Genomic DNA, 25,064 nt, shown 5'->3' with positions numbered 1-25,064 from the left:
CCTACTCAGAGCATGCTCTAGCGGATTGAATCAGTTGAGAACAAAAAAAACTTATGTATATTTATACAACCTTATCTCGAGATTTGTCTATTTAAAATCTCACCTCAACGAAAGTATTCTTCGTACATCGTGTAGCTACACAATGAACTTAACAGTTTGCGACGGGAATTATAAGCATGTAAAATAATGTCGAGTAAACAGCGGATATTTCTTGCCCGTGAAAAGTGATTTAGAGAAATTACGATGGCAAAGATGATGTCATCCCCTTTGTCAAATTGTCAAATAGTTTAGTTATTTGTTGGCCGTTATTGCTTGTAGTCAGTAAAATATCCAGATCTGAAGCATTTCTACCAGACGCCGTTTTGTCTCTTATTTCTAGTTCACTTGGATTAACTCTTTTTGACATATAAATGTTAACTGAGATGATACAAAAATCTCAAGATCATAATTCAGACATGCGGCAGGGGAGGGTTATTTTAAAAGAATCCATAACCCAAGCATATTTTAAAATCAAACCGATATTTTCTCAATGGCTCCGATAAAAATTTCATATTAAATCGTCTTCAAAATTATCTACTTTCACTGAAGAGTTCTTTATCTCCAATTAATAACAAGATTGTCTCTATGACACTTTAGGGTAAGTAACTCTAAAAGTTTTGTTTTTTTTTAAATTCGACGTTTTATGAACAGTGACATGTAAACATGATTTATACTGTCTTTGTGCAGGCAAAATCCTGTGAATGCTCTTGATTCAAGTGTTGCAATCAGTTTGAAAATAGTAATAATTAACGTTAAATAAACGAATTATAAAATCGTCGCCAATTATTCTCTTACAAATTTTTTTGTGATATTTGATTCATTGAGGGATTTTTATGCAAATTTCAATTTGAGTATTTATTAATAAAATCCAAAAGAGTTTACACGCTGCGTATTTCCGATATTGACGATATTAATTATTTTGATTTATTGATTTATAAAAGCCCTACTTATCTGCATCGAACATTGTTTTCATTTCAGTGTCACCTGTAGTTTTTTTTTTTTTTTTTAAAGAAAAATGAATCTCGTTTGACACTTCACCTACCGCTCACTTATTTGGTTGAGTGAGAGACAACAAGAAAGGATGATGTGACATACGGCCCCCGGTAAATTGACAAAAAATTAAATGTCCAACTTTTACTCTAATTTTTGCATGCAACTAATCACTGATATGTGTTCCCTTATCGAAAACTACTTTTAACAAAAATAGAAGCGTAATTTGGAAGATATAGATCTTTCATTTGGGTAGGGGTACCATGTTTACTTCCGATTCCAATTGAATTTTGGCCCCGCCCCACTCTTTGAAGCCCTTAAAATATACGAGCGCAAGTAGGTACATTTTTGTCCTTTGGCTGGTCATTGTATTTTATTGAAATCTACTTATACATGTATGTGAAAGGAGAAAAATGTACCTAACTGCGCTCACATGTTGTTTTTTAAAAAATGGTAAAATCTAGCTGGCCTTTCCTATTATGAATAGATCGACGAAACTATTTTTTCTGACGTAAGAATAAATTCATATGCTAATCGAGGCACTGGCCATACTTTCTAACTGACCAATCAGCTAAATGAGATGCATTACGAGTGAGTACCACAAAAATACTAAGAAAATTTTATGCTTGGAAAAGAGGCTTTTTTACCTACTTTCCGATAAACAATTTTTTATGCATTTGAGTCACAGATTAGGCACGGATCGACAATTTCCCGGCTCAAAGTTACAAACGATTTATAAATATACATGATTGAAAGTTTTGTAAAGCGTTTGGTGGGCAATTCGCTAGGTCTACACGTATTCCCGAGTATCAGTGAATACGAGTTTCATGTGCATTTCTTGACCCAGAACGGTAAACGCTGAGGTTCCATGCGTATTATTATGTATAAACAGCCTTGACTGACCATTAAAAGTTTTAAATATGGCAGATATAATGTGTAAATTGAACTAAACCACGTGTCTGTGATAAAATGTAAACATGTAGTAAACGACAGAATGTTTTTTCGTTCTGTCATCGCCTCATCGGATTGGACAATTGTTCTCGCTAAGCGACTATGTGCGAAATAATAACAATAGCCATATAAGGTAAATTTCTCGGACATGCATATCCCTCTATTGTACTAAGAACCGCCTATTCTCTTTTCAGAAAAGAAGATATTGTCACAAACCTGGCCGAATGTTGCTGTCATAGGGTCTAAAAAATCATAGATAATGCAGTAATCCTTATAATTAAAATGTGTCGGAACTATTGAAACTATTCAAAAGGCGTCGTATTCTTTCACTCATGTTTGAAAACTATCAAAATCGTTGTAGATTAAATATAATTCGTCGTAGAAAAAGGGGCCCCAGATAGCAGTTATGTCACATCATCCTTTACTAAACCAGATTAAACAGATACATTCACAAAAATATTTCAAGCAAAGTGTTAGGATAAAAGGAAAATTAGTGCACCGTCGGCAGTAGTCACATTCAAAACTTTTAAACTTTTTGACATTTTGTGTTGTGATGAATTGATGAACAATGTTGCTATTGATTTTTTACTTTAGATTGAAGATCAATTTTACTATTTAGAAAAAAGTTTCAGAAGGAATATAATCTGATGGAAATAACTTTTGTTTAAAATGCAATACTTTTCCCTCTAGGTTTGAGGATTTATTAAAAAAAATATTTATCGTGCAAGTTCTAATAATTTGGGTTGACATATGAAGTTTTCTTGCATAATCATTGATTACATATGTTTGGTTTGCTAGCATTGTTTCCAAGGGCCAGCACTCCTATGTACATCAGAGATTTATACGTACGTAAATTTAAATACATCGAATTAAGAATACGTTCGTATGGTGTAGCACTGTCCACATATATGTCACGGGATTATCAGGAGCAGAGATTTTTTGTCTGGTTATATTAATCAATAATCGTTCAAAACATTCATGCAGCCAGTAAGGAAACTTTTATTGCCCTCTCACTTTTGAGCATATTTAAAAATGTTATAAACAAGTTCACCTACCTTTTCTGAATTCAGTTGAATGTTATGACCGTGATTTTATCCCGGAAGTTAAATACCGATACCTACACGAGAAATATAGACACAATTTAACACTTCATAGTATTTTTTTTCATCGAAAGAGCGTAACTTCACCAATATTGGATTGAAATAGTCTTATTTGTAATACTTAGTTCTTTGCCTGATACCTATAATTCGCTTAAGACTAAATAACACTTCGTAATCAGTGTGTATGGCGCCGGTACTTGTGCACTTTAATGACTCAGTTAAATCATTTGCAGATCATATCTCTGGTTTTAACTGGGTCATCTATGCTCTGTTGTAAATAAAAATGACGCCGCATTCATTAAAATCAGACTTATTGTTACGTGGACATGCGAATTGTGAAACCTCTTTGCAGTAAGCCAGTTCCGTAACTATTTAGTTTTCTTTTTTTCCTTTTTTTGTTTTGTTTCAACGTAATTTATATATCTTTAAAGATATACACGCTATATAAACGCGATTTTGTATGTGAAACAAAATGATTAAATGATTTGAGAAACATGATGTGTAATAAAAAATAATTACTTTCCACAAAGTTTTACTAAATAAGTCGTTGTAATTACAAAACAATTAAGCAAGATCTGCAATTAAGAATTCAGCCTATTCATGAATATTGATGAAGGAAGTGCGTAAACAGTATATAGACACGCATGTCCGCGGGAAATCATAGACAACGAGGTACGTTGCATTTTGACTACGATTTTGAATAAAAGTTAATATCTGTCATTACAGAGTGGATGGTTACTACTGGTTGTTTTCAAAGATAAGTATCTTTAAGCATAAAACGTATGCCATCCATGTCAAAAGTTATTTTGTATACCAAACGGCCTACCTCGTTTTCTTGACGCCATTTTTGTTTATCAATCTAAAAGTAGCGACGGTGTCACATGATGCATGAATTTAAATAGAGGCATTACTGTCCTAGTAGGATAATAAATAATTATAATTTGATATCTTTCTAATGCGTCCATTTCCAATTGTGTAATTTACAATATTTTCGTAACTTTATTTGGTAAACAAAATGAATAAATTTCCAACTTTATTTTTAACTGACGCAAGTTATAGCGTGTATATCTTTAACGGTTGAAAAGTAATAAATGATGAAAAGTTTGAAATGGACAAATCTGCAAAATAAGCTATCTGTTCTAAAGGAGAACGAAAATTTCTTTTAAATAAAAAGCTGTAAATTTAGCTACTAATATCCAACAGGAGTAAAGGGATACAAATGCAGAACAATGCTTTGTTATTTCCAATCCTTTAATAAAACAGGACTTATGAATGAAATAAAATATATGATTGAAAGTATTAATATTCTTGAAGCATCAAATTTTGTTGTTTTTTTTTTTTTAAATTAAGACTTCCTTTAACTTTTTTAACTTTAAGGCAATTAATACATTTATCATTGTGTTTGTGAGGCCATTCGTAAAAAAAAATGTTTGGTTGCCCTCTCCCGACCGACTCAAAAGTTTTTTTTTTAACTTCCAGGGAGCCATTATTTAATTTTATACATTCTGGAAAATAGATTTTGAAAATTCAGCATTGATGTTGAAATTTTCGGGGGGGGGGGGGATTTGTCACCTTCCTATAGCTACCGACCACTTTTTTTTTCATACTGAGTGGGGAAAGAGCAAGGAAACATTATTTTAAAGTTGCTTTGATTTATATTTTTTTTCACTCTACAGATAATACATTAGACCTCTGAATTTACACATCGGAGATGTGACACGGTAATCTGGGGAACCTTTCCTTTAATACGCAACCTAGAACAAAACTAAGGATTTATAAATAAAAAAAATCGCAGGAACTACGAATTACTGTTCAAGCTAGAAAGTAGAATTGGAAAATTAGCCTCAAATAATCTAAGGCTACAAAATAACTAGTTTAAGCTCTGGTATTCAAACCTGATTCAAGATACTGATAATGGTCGTTGCTCTTCTGTTGAAAACAGTATATGGTAATGGATATCAATCAAGTGTAAATTTTTTTAAATATATATATTGGTAACATGGTGCATTTTTGGTAGAATAGGCAAGTTCTTCGAATTTTGACATGTTCATCTTTTTGTAAATATTTTTGTCACATGAGCTTCTTGGACGCCCAATAGCAATCTAGTATATCGTTGTTAGAAATGGAGAATTGGTCTTACTTGGGGAAAAAAATGTTGTTTTTGAAATGCAATTCTTTGGAATTTCAAGTGTATGGCCTGTTCAAAGATCTGAATTGTTTATAGGTCAATGAATGTTCGTTATCTCCATCCTTTTTCATTTCGGTTTGAAAGTTAAACAAGCGATTTTTAAAAAAAAAAATTGAGTGGTTTGCTGTCTACGAATTTGCACAATTTATAACCCATGGAATGAAAATTACCTTTTGAATCCATTCCCGTTTTTAGGATGAATGAATAAAGCAATTACCCTTTACAAGAAATTTTAAATCAAAGTCTGGGAGATTCAGGTGTCAGAGCAGGCATACAAATCTGGAATTTAAAAAGTCGTTCAAATCTAAAGGTGTACTATTCAATTGTATCTTGATAATAGCATGGACATACCCTCTACCGAAATAGAAAATCACATAATTCCTATTCGTAGTAAAGTTGGTCATGCAATGACAATACATACTTGAAAAAAATATTTCCTGACTTGTGGACAGCAAAAACACTGTTACTTTCCTGACTTATTACCAGCAAAAACACAGTTCACATGATTAACATCCAGTACTGAACCGTTTTCCAAGATTATAGAATTAATTCTACATTGTGCCAGTGTTTAGGCCTCAGAACGGATGACAGGTATTTTGAATACGTGATACCTTAAAATTTCTTCTTAAAGTATATGACGTCAATCAGAAAAACTGCTGCTTAATTATAAATAACACTTAACTTATACCATTTCTTTTAAAATTCATCGAATCGGGGTAAATGGCTCAGGTCCTTTGAAAATACATATTTGTACATATTATCTTCTTAAGAAAATATGTCAGATAAGATGTTTGCATGATTAAAATAACCACTTAGCCGGCTACCAAAATTTCAAGTTCAAAATCTATAGGTCCATTGTTCAGGCGCTAGGGTTGTGCTTACTTTACAAAATATTTAATTATGGACACCTAGCTGCTACAATGATTACATGCATGGTAACAGTGAGAAATTATCCCTTAAAGCATAACGATAAATTCATGTTCCATGCGTGCATATTCCACCGTTGTTTAGGTTTATCATAAACTGAAACGCATTACACCTTTGAAAATCTTCTTTACATATTGATATCTTGCATGCTGGTCAAAATTCTCTTCTCCGGGCCCATGGTTCTGGCCTAGTTTCGGGTAAAGGTATCCAACATAATTCATCTTCACTGGATTTAAATTGGAACGCAATTTGTCATATATTGCGACTACATTAAACCTATGAAAATCTTTTTTTTGCCTTATATTGAATAGCAATCTGTTATCCAAATTTTGTAAGTTTGTTTCCCCAAGTCCAGGTAAGAGAAACTAAGATTTCAGTTAGTGTCAACTATTTTGAGCAACTTTGAAAGTCTTTTTTTGTTACTTGTGAAAATTTATCAAGGATTATCGTTGTTTTATCAAAGAGCTGCCACAAGAAATTGTGAAATTTATGTCCACTGGAAACATTGTGCAGGCCCTCTATAAGGCTTATTTGTCAACCATTGAAATTCCATCAAAACTACTTAAAGCAGTTAAGTATCTATCATGTAATATTTTGCACTATTAAAATGAACTACATGTACTTGAATTGTAGAGTCCATTGTTCTAGGTGGGCTGAGTAAGTCATTATATATATATATATATATATATATATATATATATATATATATATATATATATATATATATATGTATGTATGTATGTATGTATATATATATATATATATATATATATATATATATATATATATATATATATATATATATATATATATATATTCCCTTGATTTACTAATTGGGAAAAAGATACAAACTGCTATGCAAGATTATTGAGAACAGAATTGTGAAATTCATTTTCCCTGTGCGAGGATAATTCGGTATTCTTAAACATTTAATGTAGCCTTGTAGATCATGTCATTTTGTTGAAATAAACAAGCAAACTTTATCCAAGATGACATGCAGTAAGTTGTTGTTCCATTGGAAAATTCCGAAATTTGTGCGTTCCAAGAGCCAGAGTTTTAATACATGTACATATACAAATTGATGGTCAAAATGTCAATCCTACTTATACTTGTATGCTTTTAACTTAAGCTAACGGCACTGTGATGATGCAGTCTTAAATAACTTTTTTTTTAAATTTTGGACCGCCTGACTCTTCTGTGTGCAACTGTTGCAGAGATAATGAACGGAAAGTGAATGATGACAGAATGACGGAACAGGGTAACACTATATGCCCCGGCCATTTAATGGCACGGGCATGAAAAAGTTCACATTAAGCATTGACAAGTCGACATTGGTATTTATGATGTACATGAGCGTCATGTTTGGACAAAATATGACTAAAGCTCAAGAAATTCTTTAATATACTTGCTGCTAGTCGTTCCTATAACTTAACCAGGTACAAGTATGATAAGCACTTTTGCCTGCACAAGGTATCCATTCAAATAGTGTCTTGGGGTGGGGGGGGGGGGGGCACAGTAAGTTTGACTGATGTACATGAACAACCATTCAAATGTCAAATATACATCACAATCTGCAAATTCTAATTTATCCAACATGCCATGTAAAAATCACATGATTTTCCTCTTGAAAACCTGCCATTCAGTGAATTTTCAGGAGGTTTTTAGTCATCGTTCAGTTAAGTGAATGGTTGAGTTTCATCCTGTGAACACAAACAAATGTCAAGCAACTTAAAAGGTGAAATACATAAAACCAGGGTAAAAGCTTCTATAATAGTGTAGCGGGAAAGTCCTTTTCCCAGTAGCGCTGCCACCAGCTGATTATCTCCCATCAGCAAGGAAACTCGAATTTGACCTCTTATAAAAAAATAAAATGACCTGACCTATTCACTCTCAATACTTTTACTCTGACCCTGACACTGACCATTACCAACACCTGAACAGACGTCTTAAAGACTTGTTGCAATAAGACACAAGTTCATAAAGTTAACAAATTTATTCATTCAAATCAATATACAAGCAAAATATAAAACAACGCGGCAGAGGACTTCACTCATGTGCGTAAAATTGTTTCACAAAACCGACATGATGACGAGATCGACCAATATCTTAGCACAATTAAAGGGGAACAACTCGGGATAACTCAATGTGACAAAACAAGAAGGTCAATCACTTCTTGTATAAAAATTAAAAGCTAAACTCATCTGAGACTATCGCTCATTAGTTTCTTATCAGTAATTAGAAATGAATAAGCTATAGAATTCTCAGGGGAAAATGACCCTTAAGAATCTAAAAGTTCCTAATAAAATTTCTCTGAGGAAAATCACTCTTGAGAAATACCCTAAGTCTTCATACGACAGTAATTAAATTAATTATCAATTACAGTGATCACTTTAGACAATCATCAAGTTATGTTTTCAACAAAGACTTTTTTTAAAATATAATTTCTCTCATAAATAATTAAAAAGAGAGCCTAATTTTAGAAATCAGATAGATCAGACTTTCCAATAAAGTTGAAATTAAATAACTCAGTAAAATACTACCAAATCTAGTTTGCTATCAAATGTCAACTGATCAAAGTCTCAAACGAATACCTAAAATTAGCAAAATAAATTACCAAAATATTTGCTAATTCTCATAAATCAATTAAACAACCTCCCGTAAATAAAATTCAATGTTTCCTTTCAAAAATTAAGATGTAGCCAAACCATAATAACAAAATAAAATGACTTACGTTGCATGAAGAATGAGAGAGAACCAAAGGACTTCGAATTTCAGAATTTACCAGGCTTTTATACTATGAAAAAAAAAAGAATTCTATACATCGCACGAGCAAAACATAGAAAAATACAGAAAAACAGAATCTGCATTATCACGTGTCATTAACAGAAAATATAACAGAAAATTTCAATACAGATTTCGCTTAGTAAAATCTCGTCGATTCTGGTCTATGAAATTATAAAACAAAACGTAATATTTACATTATAAACATTTCTTATGTTTTCAAAAATCTCGTATACATTCAATCATTATCGAAAGAACATGCTATTCATATTTCCTACTGTAACAGAAAAATCGATAATCTAACATTTGGAATGCCTCAGTATTCATTATACAAAAGAAAGAAAACTCCGTTTACACAAGAAGTAGGAAAACGAAAGTAAACATGATGTAAACACGCGCTTCATTTACCGTAGAACACATAAGTGAGTGATCAACTTTATATATGTACATTAATCCAAACTGTTACTATCATGTACACTTGTTTTACTTACACTTTCAAAAATACAATGATATAAAAATAAAGGGGGGGGGGTCATAACACTACAACAGTCTTTACCATGATTTTGTTTTTCTTCGTTTTTATATTTATTTCATACATTTATCAAAAAAGGACATTGATGAAAAACTCAGTAGAAAAACTCTTTCAAAACAATAATTTATTTACTTCTCTTCAAAATGTATTACATCTTCTCATCAGCTTTCGCATAGACGTGAAGCTCATCATAAGTGCTGGGTTTGTCGAGATCTCCGAGTTCTGCATAAGTGGAGGTTATTCTATTTTTGTGAACAAAACATTAATATTAAAACGAGTCCATCTTAGAATAAATTATACAAAATGTTTCATACTTCATCAAACATTAGGCTTATTAATGAAGAAATAATACATACTTATCATCGCTGCTCCTTGGACCTGAAAATTATAAACATATTTCACAAAATCTGAATATCTGCTTAAATTATAATTATTTAACACATACATGTAATATGAGGCCAGCTATACATACAAATTCAGATTGTTTAATTGATTCCTTACAACTTCGAACTTCATTCATCCAAAAAAAAAAAACTATGAAGAAACACAGCTCAAAGACTTCAAAACCCTGTCAAGTGTAAATGTATTACCATCCATGGCCTGTAGGACACAAAACATAACCGATAATACTCCTCCGGGAGCTTAAAAAATACGTTTTTTTATGTTTACGATAAATAATTTTTTAAAATATTATTTTGACCATTTTCTGAACCTTATCTTTAATATGATAATGCTAAACACGGTCAAGAATCTACTAGTCTTCCCTTTTTGTTTCAGTCATGTGGTCAATATTTGAACTTTCTTTGTATGTTTTGAAAAAAAAATTATTAGTGTGTTATTCCCTAGCAAAGATGAATGATTGTTTTTGCACGAGGAAGAATGTACATATACTCAACACTTCATTCATTTAAATTGAAATGCCCTAAGTAATATATTCTGAGTTGATTATAAACGATATTACCTGCAATATTCACAGCTGAAAATTCTTTTAAATTTCTTTTTTGTCCTGTGTTAACTCCCGTACCTTGACCTTAAAATAAAAAAAAAAGAAAAAATCTTTGCAACAGTAGTAGCAACAGTTCAAAGAGAAAAGAAAAGGCAAAATATAGGTGTAATATATAATAGAATTAAGAAGTGCACTTACTCCGATTTCGCCTCCAGATAATGTAGTTCAAGACACTTCCGGAAACAACAATTAAAACAGAGACAATAACACTTATAATTGTTATAGTGTTATCACAGTTACAGGGCTCACGCATCTGAAATTACAAATTTGGAAAAATAAGAAATAATTATTAAATCATTTATAATTGCTCATTGTCTGTGTCTCTCTTTTCAATGAACATTAACATAAAGGTGATATTAAATGTAGCGAAATACGTATGTTTCATTTATTTATTCGTGAGTGTATATCTTTTTTTAAAACAAGAAGTGATTGGAAGATCCTTGTAAAAAAAGTCACTCACATTAAGATAACTTTGACAAGCTCCTGTCACGTGATGACAAGTCCGGTTGACACAATCTGTGCTACAGTTCTTTTTACAATTTACACCCCAATAGGACTGTCTACAAACTTAAATTATTTATTGTTTATAGTTATATAATAAAACAAACGTTACACTATCTGGCATGTCTATTATTTAAAATTAAAAAAAAAGATGCAATATTTATAATGACATGTATGACCAATTACACAAAGAAGTCCATTAAAACTAGAGCAACAGCCGTATAGACATGTATTGATGTGGTTATTGTGTATCATTTTTTACAACGACCGCATGTTTGGTTGCAATTAACACTGTACATTCCATCGTCACACTCTTTTTTAAATGAATATGAATATTCTTTACAGTGCCATAAGCATTGCCATAAAATACTCTTTTGACCGGTCAACCTGCAGAAAATCCTTTATCTTGATCAGATAAACGCAATGCGTACGTGTATTAAAAAATCCGGAAAATATTCGACCAAACGAACAATTGTATACTCAACAAAAAAGTTGAGGTTACTATGGTGACTATAAGTTTTCAAAATTGTTCATTGCAAATTTTTGAATTGATATGCATTTTTCTACTTTGTATATAAGAGGTAAATGATGAAGCAGCCCAGTAATCATAGGTATTTTGTTCTGTTTCAAACAGGAAAAGATATATTGCTTTGTATATAGAATGATAAAGTTTATCACCCTATTATGATAAGATAATGGCGTTTCACCGAAATTATATTACATGTGTTAAACCCAACTCTTTTAGAAGTTTTTGTAAAAATGCGCATGCTAAGATTACTCCACAATGAAGAGATCTTTGTGCAATTCAAAAATATATGTTCTATTGTTTCTATCTCCTGTTTACAAAAAGTACAGTTGTCATCAGATAAAATATTTATTTTCTTCAAATAATATTTCACTGGAAGGATTCTATGAAGGGTGCATGCTATATTGTAGGTATTGAACAGTAGCATCCATAGTTGTTCTAAAACAAACCTTAAAAACCTCTTGAACACAAAATCAGATTCTAAAAACACTGATAGCTCCTGGTTCAATCGAAATATAGATGTAGGAGTGACATGGTTACTATTCAAATATCTGTAAATTATTTTAGTGCACTTTTCATATACAATAATATTTTCAAAATAAATAGGAACAAGCATTCTTAGAGTATTGCATTAGCAATACTAGTCCCCTACCGGCAAGTGTAATGTGGTTCCCGTTAAAAATTGAAAATGCCATAATTCCCTCAAAAATCAATAAAGCGGAACAAAAAGCTAACTTGATCTACAACTCATCAAGGTAAAGTCACATACCGAAAAAGTCGTAATTCCGTCAAAAATCATTGAAGCGGAACGAAATGCAAACTTGTTCTGTAACTCATCAAGTATCACTCACATACCAAAAAATCAGCTCAATATCTGCAAGTGTTTAGAAAAAAAAAACTCTTCCAATAGGTGTAAGAATCCTTCTTTTCCATTGTTGAATTAATGCTATTAATTTGGGTATTTGAACATTATAGTTTATATCAGTAATTTTATCTAGTTTTACTGAAAAATTAATTCCAAGTAAATTAAAAGATGTGCAACCTCATTCAAGTTTCCTACGAGAATGATGAAAAACTTGATTTGAGAATTTTTTTGGAGCTATGCAAACAGTTTTAGGTTTTGAGCTGTTAATTTTAAGTCCTATAAACTTTGAGAAAAGACTAATTGTATCTAATGATGCAAAAAGTGATTCAGGTGAACCATCAAGGGCAAGCCTGGCATCATCTGCATATTCAGATATTTTATGTTCTGTCTTTTTAATTACAATTCCTTTAATGCTTTGATTTTGTTTAATAATATTTGCAAGATTTTCTGCACAAAGAAGAAACAGATATGGTGCCACGGGATCTCCCTGACGACATCCTCTTTGGATATTAAATTGTTCAGATAAAAATCCACAATGAAGTACAGATGCATAAAATTTGGTATTTAGAATTTTTACCCATTCAATGTTTTTACCAAACCCAAGAAATTTTAATACATTATACACAAAGGTCCAGGATATTGAATCAGAAGCCTTTTCAAAGTTTATAAGTACATGTACAAGCAAACCAGGTATATTTCTAGATTCAGTATAAGCCATAAGATCATAAATAAATCTGGTATTTTCACCTATGTAGCTTCTTTTAAAAAATCCAAGCTGAGTATTTGATATAATATTACCCAGGGTGGATCTTATTGTATAACTAATACAACCTGATAAAAGTTTATAAAACACATTTAAAATCGTAATAGGCCGCCAATGTTTCAAAAACTCTCTTGGCTTATCACGTTTTGGTAAACATGTAAATATCCCTATTCTTTGAGAAATAGTAAGTTCTTTTTTCTTAAATATGTCATTTATGGTAAGTACTATGAAATGTTTCAAATCTGACCGAAAAAAAAAAATCATTTCCTGGTGACTTATTGTTTTTCATGTTTCTTAACACATGTAAGACTTCATTTTATCAAAATAATTCCCTGAAGTGTATTGGCAACATGATTTTCAAATTTTGGAACTTCAGTAACTGTAATAATATCTGCAAGATCTATATCGAGAAGTTTTGCATCTGCAGAGGTATAAAGAGATTTGTAATACATCCTGATTCTATTTAAAATTTCTGACCGATTGTAAATAATTTCATTTTCCTCTGTTTTGACCTTTTGGATAATCTTATTCAAATAATTACGGGATTCCAGTTTACAAAAATATTGAGATGGTTTTTCTCCATCTTCAACCCATCTGGCTCGAGACCTTATAACATGACCTTGTAACTTTTCTTTTCTCACATTCTCAAGACTTGTTTTTTTTTCTCCTCTATTTACTGTAGATTCAATTTATTCTCTGCCTCTAATTATTCTGTTTGTGCAATTTGCAAGGCTTCTTCTTTATTTTTTTCTTTCTCTCTGTATGACGAAAGTGAGATAATTATTCCTCTAATCTCCATTAGAGGGACTTCAAAAAATGTACTGTAATTCATATCTTTTATAAGTACATTATTCTTTTCATATAAATTGGTTTCTAACAGACTCTATTTTTCTTTAACCTTGCCAACGTACCTTTTGTCTGTAAGTAAAGAGTTGTTAAATTTCCAGACACCTTTTCCTTTCTTAAAGGTATTTTTAAAAAGTTAAGGGTTATATATAGTACAGTTAAATTCAAAAAAGTCCAAATTCTTAAATTTATTTTAAAATGATGTGTGTGATTAACCATAACGACAAATGTCCTTTGTTACACTTCACCGACTTATCAATCCTCGTGTTCGTAGCCAAACGAAAAAAGTCTTAACCCTAGTCAGCATTGCAGACTAAGAATGGTAAGCATGTCTTTATAAACTACTGTCAATATTTCATTCTGACAATTAATAAGGACCATTAAATTGATGCCTCAAAGACGACATCTTGATGTACAGGAAGCTGGTAGGGCCATAGGGATGCTACAAACTGGAATGTCACAAGATGCAGTGGGTAGATTGATGAACAGGTCAAAAAGCGTCATTGGTTGATTGTGGCAAAGATTTCAGGAAACAGATTCAGTCCAGGAAAGGCATTGGAGAGGAAGACCACAATGTTAAAACGGTCCATCAGGACCGCCAACTTGCACTGCAAGCAAAGCCAAATCGATTCAATTCGGCTGTTGCCTTAAACAGGGACTTGTTCTACACACATGGAGTAAACATTTCTAATCAAACTTGCAGGAATAAGATAAATGAAGCTAACTTGAATGCAAGACGATCTGTCACACGCTCAATTTGACTGCAGACAACAGAGTTATGAAACTATAGTTTGCAAAAAAATCATGCAAATTTGCAAATCCGTCACTAGAGATCTGTACTCTTTGCAGACGAATCCTTCGGTGGAGGTTCTGTCATGGTGTGGTGAAGCATTTCTATTCAAGGGTCAACGGAGCACTGACCAGTATCAAATATAGAGATTAGATTCCTCACCCAATCGTGAGACCATTTTCCGGGGCCATAGGTACTGAATTCGTTTTGATGAATGATAACCCCGGGCCACACTGAGCAAACATCGTGAACCAGTATCTTGAGGCAAAGACTATCGAGCGAATGGAATGGCGTTCGAAGTAACCAGATTTCAATCCTATCCAACATGTCTGGGATGATCTACAGAGGAAAATTCAGCAAGGGGATCCTGCTCCATTAAATACCAATGAACTTGCTCTGTTAGAGGAATGGGATCGCATCCCCAAAGACCATCCGTTCACTCATTCGAAGTTTCTCCAGGTGATGCAGGGCTGTTACGTGTAATTAGGCAAGGAGAGGCCACACAAAGTAATTGTGCAATTACTGGATATGGAAATTCATTCTTATCAGGAGAGTGTCCATAATTGTTGGTTTTGTTCCTCATTTACCATAAGTTTTTTATCAAATGTGTCGTTACTTTAAGGAAGAAACTTTATGATTTATTTTCATTAAATATACTTTTTTTCGATATAGAAATTATAAATGATTTTCATAACCCTTAACTTTTTTTTGCTGTGAATATTTGCAAAATTGTTACGACCACGACTTTTCCAAAATGTTTATATTAAGGATGACATTTATGCAAAGTGTATTTTAAAGATTTAATTTTTCGAGAATTCATAAGGACATGAGGTCATGAGGACTATGACGCTTCACGCCGGCACATTTCATGCAGGCGTGGAGCATTGTAGTTCATGTAACTCATGAATAATCAAATATTAAATTCATTTATTATATTATGTTTACATTATTTGTCTGACGTCTTGCCACAAATTTATGTCATTCAGCGATCATTTTAAAACAAAATATTTTGCACTATAATTTTGAGTCAAGTATGGTATTATGATGTCACAATGAATATATAACTTCTCTTAATGGTAGGTCATAAAAATAATTTGCAAAAAATCTTGAAAAAAATTATTTGGAAAATGCTATAAAGAACAATGTCTTTAATCAAACATTCTTCTAAACAGACAAAATAACCATGCAAAAAAGGAATTTAAAATCATATTTTAATATTTTATAATTTGAAAACAATACGCAAATAAGAAATTGAAGACGATAGATAGATTACATAGAGAGATTTTTTACATTTGTTTTAAGGATATTATCTTAAAAATTAAGTTTGTATTTTTTCCTATATCGTTTTCCGAAAATTGCTTGTTAAAAGCACAGGTTTAATTAAAATAATTGAAAGGCATGCAGTGGAAAAATGAGAAATATATACAAAAGCTATTCCATACAGCATAGTTCAAAGTGATCATTGACGTTATAAATTATTTTGATTCCAGCATAATAATAGAAATACAAGTAAATGAAGGTAATTATAATGTATTAGTGTATAGTTCATATTATTCAGTTTGTTTTGTGTGTGTGTGTGTTTGTGTGTGTGTTGTTGTTGTTTTTTTTGTTTTGTTATACCCGCACTTTCTAAAGAAAGTTCGGGTATATTGTTGTTACTCATGTCTGTCCGTCCGTCCGTCCGTCTGTCACACTCTTATTTCTCAAACTCCTCTTACATTTTACACAGTAGCCTAATCATCTTTTGGAAGATGTTTGGTGGTGTCATGTAGATGTGCAGTAAAGTTTCGGAATTTTCATTTTCACCCTGGGGGTCAAATGAGGGTCGAAAAATGACGTTTTTTATGCAAAAAGCCCCTGGTTCCCTGAACTCCTCTTACATTTTACACAGTAGCCTAATCATCTTTTGGGGGATGGTTAGTGGTGTCCTGCAGATGTGCAGTAAGGTTTTGGAATTTTCATTTTCACCCTGGGGGTCAAATGGGGGTCGAAAAATGACGTTTTTTATGCAAAAAGCCCCTGGTTCCCTGAACTCCTCTTACATTTTACACAGTGGCCTAATCATCTTTTGGGGGATGGTTAGTGGTGTCCTGCAGATGTGCAGTAAGGTTTTGGAATTTTCATTTTCACCCTGGGGGTCAAATGGGGGTCGAAAAATGACGCTTTTTATGCAAAAAGCCCCTGGTTCCCTGAACTCCTCTTACATTTTACACAGTAGCCTAATCATCTTTTGGGGGATGGTTAGTGGTGTCCTGCAGATGTGCAGTAAGGTTTTGGAATTTTCATTTTCACCCTGGGGGTCAAATGAGGGTCGAAAAATGACGCTTTTTATGCAAAAAGCCCCTGGTTCCCAAAAATCCTCTTACATTTTACATAGTAGCCTAATCGTCTTTTGGGAGATGGTTGGTGGTGTCATGTAGATGTGCAGTAAGGTTTCAGAATTTTCATTTTCACGATGGGGTCAAATAGGGGTAGAAAAATAACGTTTTTTATGCAAAAAGCCCCTAGTTCCCAGAACTCCTCTTACATTTTACACAGTAGCCTTATCATCTTTTGGGAGATGGTTGGTGGTGTCCTATAGATGTGCAATAAGGTTTCGAAATTCTTTTTTTCTCCCTGGGGGTCAAATAGGGGTCATTTTTTAAAAAAATATATTTAACATGTTTAGACATCCTGGTTCCCAGAACTTCCCTTATATTTTATGCACTAGCCTTAAATCATGATCATTTGGAAGATGATTGATTTTGTCCTGTGGATGTGTAAATTGGTTTTAAAATTTGCATTTACATGTGGATAGCAAATAGTGGCAGGAAAAAAAATGGCCCCTCCCTAACCCATGGGGTCATGATTTGTACAAACTTGAATGTACACTTCATGGGAATGTTTCCATATTAATCATGCTTTTGTTGTTCTTAAAAAGAAGAATTTTGAAGATTTTTTTTCCTTTTAAATCTCTATAAAACTTTGATCCCTTATTGTGGCCTGAACCTATCCTCGGAGGTCATGATTTGAAAACTAGAAATATGTCCATAGGACATAAATGCCCCGCCGAATGTATATTACTTATGCAACATGAAAATTTGTATAAGTGTATGAAGTTTGATGAGAATATCTTGAACAGTTTCTTTAAAATTGAAACTAAAATCTAAAAAAAATGATGATAAATTCTCACAAAATTATGTATAAGTGCATGCTTACATAAAAATATCTTAGATTGTTACTTTAAAACTAAGCAAAATACAAATTAAAGAGAAGGGAGGTCAAGGTCACAGGAAAGTGAAAGGTGAAAAGTTTTTGATGCAGTTGAATTGCTCCCACTGATACATATCAGCATATTAGGTTTGATAAAAATATCTTGAATGATTTATTTAAAACTGATCTTAACACTTATTTGAGAAAAGAGAGGTCAAGGTCAAAGGAAAGGTTGAGGTCAAAATGCTGATGCAGTTGAAAAGCTTATATAAGTATGTATTTACTATTAGCATAGAAGTTCAATAAAAATATCAGCAATGGTTTATTTAAAACGTAGATAAACACTAATTTAAAAAGGTGAGGTCAAGGTCAAAAAAGTTTATGCAATTGATATCTCTCAACAGTATATATCAGCATATGAAGTTTGATAAATATATCTTGAATTGTTTATTCAAAACTGATCTAGACACTAATTTAAGAAAAGTAAGGTCAAGGTCAAAGGAAAAGTCAAGGTCAAAAAATTTGATGCAGTTGAAAAGCTTACATCAGTATGTATCAGCATATGACATTTTATTGAAGTCGGAAATGACAAACACTATATGCCTCGGCCATATTCATGGCAGGGCATAAAAAACTTGAATCTACACTACATGAGGATGTTTCCATATCAAAATGACTAACAAGCAAATTCAAAGAATTGTGGTCCCCTGCTTTCCGTGTCCTAGTGGATGGGATGCCATTATTTATGACATATTGTTTCAAATATGCAGGCCTTATCATATGTCATTCAAAAGTAATCACCAAAGTTAAATTTTTTGAAAATTAGGTAAAACATCAAGGTCAAGGAGTAAAAAAATCATAGCATGCTTGGAAACATCTTGTTACAGGTAATGTACATGTCAAATATAAAAGTCCTTTCTCTTCTCAATCAAAAGTTATAAGGAAATATAACATTTTTGAAAAGTAGGTTAAACTTCAAGGTCAATGTCACAGAGTCAAAAGTCATGATATATTTAGAAAGGTCTTGTTCACAGGTAATATACATGTATAATATGAACGCCCTATCTTTTCTCTTTCAAAATGATCATTTAAAATAATGTTAAATTTTTTGAAAAGTAGGTCAAACTTCAAGGTCATGGTCATGGGTTCAAAAATCATGGTATGTTTAGAAAGTTCTTGTAGGTAATGTACATGTGAAATATGAAAGCCCTATCTCTTATTATTCAGAAGTTATGACCAAGGTTAAATTTATTGTGACAGACAGACAGACTGACAAACGGACAGACTGACAGACAAATGAGATTTAATGTCCTCTAGGTCCCTTTTGTGAAAACGGACGACAATAATGCCCTTGCTGTTCATGAGAAGAAGATTTATGATGGAAAAAATCCCCTGCATTTTTCTATGTAAATCATTGGATCCCCATATGTGGCCCTACCCTACCCCAGTGGGTCATAATTTTAACAAATTTGAAGCTACACTGTCTATGTAAAGAAAGTTTCAACTTTTGGGCCCAGTCAGTGGTTCTTGATAAGACTTTTTTAAAATGATACCACCAAATTTTCACTAATTCTTGATTATCCCCCCTTGAAAGAGGGTGACCCTTCAATTGAACAAACTTGAATCCCCTTTACTCGAAGATGCTTTGTGGCAGGGTTGGTTGAAATTGGCCCAGCGGTTCTAGTGAAGAAGACAAAAATGTGAAAAGTTTACAGGCGGACAGATGGATGACAAACAAAATGTGATCAGAAAACCAGAAAAACTCAAGTGAGCTAAAAAACTGATGATCACAAGTACTTGGAAAGAGTTACAGTATTTGAAAAGCAGTTTTTTTTTTCATGCATTGTTTTCAGAAGCTGAAAAGGTATGACTTGTATCCATGTTGAAAAAACTTCACATTTCAGAAAACAGTATGATTAAAAATAGTTAATCAAGGTGCTTTGAGTAGCAAAATAAGCTAAACTGGTATAGCTAATTCAACCACAGAGCTTGGTGAATTTTAAAATGCACAACCTTTTCAACTCTTAATCATTCTTAAAATATTTATATCATCATTTCTGATTCAAGGGAGAACTAGAGATATGATAAGAGGTATATCCATTGACTAATAAACATGTACATGTATATTGTGTTTTTTAAGTCATTAATGTTTGTTTGTTGTTAAATGTCCCTCTTGGGAATTTTTCACTCATACGGAGACACCACCACTTAAAAATAATGAAGACGTACAAGTCGGATTTGAGGTTAACATTCATTTTAGGAATTTTCAACAATTAAGACGTAAAGAGATAACTCCTTCCCCTTGCCCCTTCACCTTCCCAGACCCCTGTTTGTTCATGTATGCAAACTAGTCTAATACTTTGGTTTGACATAAAAAAAAATGTGAATATATACAAATAGTTTAATGGTCCATCTCTTTGAATGATTTTCATTCCTAATTCTAGGAGGGTACATTGGTTGACCCAAATTCATGAATGAAATGTCAAGTAATCTTATCATTGATGTACTTTTATTTAATTTGATGTAGTCATATTATGAACATTTCCAGTTCATTAAGAGAGTGGGGATGACCTCCAGGTGTTCATAACCTTAAACCATTAGATATACATAACATAATAACTCAAGAAACAAAATTATGTATAGTCAAATGGAAAAGTTTTCTACTGTTTAGGAGTCACATGATCATTTGTCATTTCAGGGACAGGGAGCGGCTAGGGAGATTGGACCCCCCCCCCCCTGGAATTTGCAGTTATTTAAATAGGACTATATACTGATTTACAGAAGCAAATAAAAAATGACTTTGGATGCCCTCCCCCTTTAAAAACATGGACCCCACCATCATTGTTTTTATTTTGTTTGTTTGTTTGTTTGTTTTTTTTTTGCTCCTCAGGAAATTCTGGGCTGGAATTTTTTTGGACCGAGGTGTGGACCCCCACTCCCCCCGGTAAAAAAATTCCCGGATCTGTGCCTGTAACTGAATGTAATGTCGACAACGGGAGATAACTCTTCAGAATGTGAAATTCGTCTATTGTGGCATCCGATGATCCACTCTCTACCATCGGCTCATACATTCAGTGCCTGAGAGAGAAACGAACGACAACTCTGCATAGGAGATTGCCGATGATCTTTGATCCTTTTTAAACTTTAACCTAACCATTTGCATTTCGGTTTATTTTCCCCAAATCTATATTTCAACTTGTACTTACCGACTGTCATAGGTCCTGTCAACTTCATGAAATATAATCCAATTAAAACACAAAATGAATTAATTTCCACTGATATACATGTAACACTGCACCATGTCACATGGCATGTGCAATCTAAAAATGATAATGGTAAAACTAGTACTAGTACTGGTAGGGTGACGCAAGCCCAACGTGATGTAGAAATTTTCAAAAAGGTGTTCACATACATGTACAGTACAAGAACAAATTTTAAATTATCATAAGAAACGATGTTTTAACATAACTTTGCCATCTAGGCCTATTTCCAATAACAGGCAAATTGTGTGTGTGTGTGTTGGGGGGGGGGGGGTGACAAAATTGATTGGGTATGGCTTTTCAAGGAGGTTTTTGCCTAATCAAATACTAAAAAAAGTTTGCACATTTTGATAAATTCATCAAAAACGCTTTGTACTAAAATAATATTATTTGTTGTTGAGAAAATAAATTTAAAAAGTTCCAATTATGGGCCAAAAATTTATATCCCCCCCCCCTTTTATCAAAACCTAATTTACATTATGAATTAAATTCTGTTATTTCAGACTGGTAATGAATTAAGTATATGAAATGCGTATAAGAGGTTCATGGGTCACATGGTCACCTGAGCATTTTATGCTCGATTTGACGAATACATGCACTGTGTAAATTATAGAATTATTTGGACTTTCTCCTTGGTAAGCCCAATATGAAGGAGTGTGCATTTAGAGGCAAACACCTTAGTGCGGGTATTACTGTCTCATGACAGCATCTAGTTTTGTTTCGTTTTGTTTTTTTGGGTTTTTTTGGTAACATTTGATTAAGAAAGGAATATTTTTATGTAATATTTAATTCTTCAAGAATTTATTTTACTTTAAAAATAGTAAAAATTTACCTGAGGAAGAAAGTAGCTATCATCTTTGACCATTTAAAGTGCTCTGAATTTTCTAAAAGCCAGCTTTTTGACTGATTGATTGTATGTTAATTTACGTCCCGTTCGAGAATTTTTCACTCATATAAAGACGTCACCATATACCGGTGAAGGGCTTCAAATTTAGACTTTTACTCAGCACTCAGGGCCATTGAGCAGTGAGGGTTCTTTATCGTGCCAACGCCCACCGAGACACGGGCCTCGTTTTTTAAGGTCTCATCCGATGGACCCGCAACTTTCACTTCAAAGAGCCGAGAGCTTGACGATAGAACAGTTGCTACCTATTTTTTATCGACTTAGGTCAGTTGTGACCGTGATTTGAACACACGACCTTCCGATCACGGAGCGAGCGCTTTGCCGACTGAGCTACCATGACGGTGAAAGCCAGATTTAAAAAAAAAACCATGGTTAATTCATTATTAATATCCCTATTTAACGATTTCACTTGACAGCAAGAAATATATGTACGAGGGGTGATCAAAAAGTTCGCGAACTAATTGAATACATATAACTTCCATAAAAGAAATGAAATAAGGTTTTAGCGTTCATTATTTTTAACGTATTTAAATGCACATCTGCCATCGTTCTGCGCATGCGCGAATCGCGTGATATAGGCGGTCACGTGACATGCTCCGTAGCGTTCCGAGTCTTATATTTTTTACCATGCAAGTTATGTTTTATAACAAGAACTGTGCATTTGTCAGAAATGGCCAAATTTCGGCAATAGGATGGGTGGATAAGGACATTCTTTCCCAGAATGAGCATGACGACCATCACAACCCGAGTCTTCTGTCTCGGAAGCGTCGTTTATCCATTGTGGATAAAGTATGGGAGCCTTCTTTTTATCATATCTGGAATGTTTAAAGTCTAAAGTAAATGATATTTAAGGGATTTAATAATTTTATTATTTTTAAGATATTTAATTCAACCATTTTTCTAACTGTAACTTGGCATTCTTTTATAACAAATTGCTCAGCTAAGGACACATCTCTTCCCCAGCTTGCTTTCATTGGGCAACAGAATAAACATCAGTTTTAACTATCTCCCTTCCTTCACTTAAACAATCAATCCAATGAATGATTGAACTTCTGGCAAGGCTTTTGTCTTCATAATCCTTGTACAAATTAATATATGCTACTGCAAAGGAATTTCCAAGATACACGTTAATCTTTACAGCAACTTCGTTGCTCCAGTACTACTGAGTCAGTCATTTTTTCCAACAAGTCACCTACATGTTGACGTCATTTTCACACTGTAACGTCAGAAAATGTAGCAAAACATTACATAACATCTGCTCTTTATATAACATGTGTATGACTACATCTGGGCCAAATTTCATTTTGATCTGAATTGTGGTTTTGTAAATATAGAGATAGTTCGCGAACTTTTTGATCACCCCTCGTATACATACTCATATCACATTGTTTTTCCTTCCACCCAGATTGACACCCTCCCTCACACTCCCCAGTAAACCTGTTACATCGTCTCGGCACTCCACAGTTAACACTGCATTCATGTATACATCCTTTTCCGTAGTACCCAGGACTACATTCTGTGAAACACAATGAAAGCACAATAAGTTATGTAAATATCGTTCAGAATCATACTGTCAATATGATTGGCTTTAGGGCATGAAATTTCACCGCACCCAACTGAACTCGATTTTCGATAATTGCAAATCGAAATTCATTATCAAACTTGTTAATTCGTGCTATCTGAACGACAACGCAAGAAGACAATACACAACGGTCAACACGCATTTTATTCAATACACATACAACATAATATATCGTACAACGAACCCGACTAGAATTCCGATCCCACTCCAAATATACTGCATTTCATCAACAAAACTTACTAATTATCAATAGTACAATGCGTCTAGTCTCACCAGTGTCGCTTAAAAAATATCAATCCACATTTCGATACAGGTCTCACCAGATTTCAGAATGCACGAAATAAGAACAAAACTCAACAGTTTGATAAAATTAAAATGTTTTCTCCAGACATTTTATATTACAAAGGAACAATATAAGCGATATTGGTAAGTATTAGAAGCATTGTACTGTTGATAAGATGTGTGTCTTCGGTTCGCATGTATCGAAAATCGATCCGAGAATGCCGCCTCCAGTTGGAGGCGACGCATTTCCCTTTTTCATAATGGAGCCGGTTCTGACGTTTTTCTGGCATGTCAAATATCAAAATGGTGAAAAATGCCTGGAAAACAGATATTTCGGACTACATGAAATAATGACAAAAAGAGTTCTAATTCATCGAAAACGTATGAGACCTACTTAATATGATTGTAATTAAGTGGTTAACAATCTAGGTCATATCATACAACCTATGTTGCATACCTCAAGATCAAATTCCAACACAAACCTATCAATGTTAAAGTTACATATAAGAACATCACAGCGACCCTCAAAAGGGAAAATTAGATTTTAAAAAAATTGGAATGGTCCATGGTATTTTACACGATTCCTTAAAACGAATAGGTTTAAGAAATATAGGAGTTGTCAAGACTTAAAACGTCTACTTATACTGCAGAAAAAGTGTGATTCGACAAGGCAATTTTGTTTCACTTTATCGTGAAAGAAAAATAAACAAGTTAAGGTAGCCTCATTCCAAAGAAGTGGAATATCAGTATACCGAGGATTTTGATAGAATCTCTTTTGCATGCTCCAGATTTCACCTTTTTGACATGCCTCTCCCTCCACCCCTTCACTACAGCCTTTAAGACACGTGCCGTTGACATGGTGACAGGTATCTCCGTCACTACAATTACCACATGACAGAGAACACTCCAGGCCATATGTGTGTTCATCACATACTGTAAGTACAACAAAATAGCAACATAATAACAATCTATACTATTAATCTCATTCGTCGACATACGAGGGGTAATAAAAATGAACATGACTAATTCGATTAAATTC

General features: G+C 33.2%; 1 protein-coding gene across 1 annotated transcript in view; it reads right to left on the bottom strand.

Moving 5' to 3' along the window:
* Positions 1-9,656: 9,656 nt before the first annotated feature.
* The window catches only part of LOC133175166 (uncharacterized), a 41,083-nt gene continuing 25,675 nt past the window's right edge, over positions 9,657-25,064 (bottom strand). The window contains exons 6-9 of the mRNA XM_061310284.1: positions 24,821-24,958; positions 23,537-23,677; positions 9,865-9,886; positions 9,657-9,750 (exon numbers count right to left, since the gene is read on the bottom strand). Of these exons, the coding sequence (XP_061166268.1) occupies positions 9,657-9,750; positions 9,865-9,886; positions 23,537-23,677; positions 24,821-24,958 (395 nt within the window). The remainder of the gene's footprint in view (positions 9,751-9,864; positions 9,887-23,536; positions 23,678-24,820; positions 24,959-25,064) is intronic.

Source organism: Saccostrea echinata, unplaced genomic scaffold, assembly GCF_033153115.1.
Source record: "Saccostrea echinata isolate AGI-Se365-2 ecotype Australia unplaced genomic scaffold, CSIRO_AGI_Sech_v1 ptg000061l, whole genome shotgun sequence".
Taxonomy (NCBI): Eukaryota; Metazoa; Mollusca; class Bivalvia; order Ostreida; family Ostreidae; genus Saccostrea; species Saccostrea echinata.
This window is presented reverse-complemented; position numbering and strand designations above follow the sequence as displayed.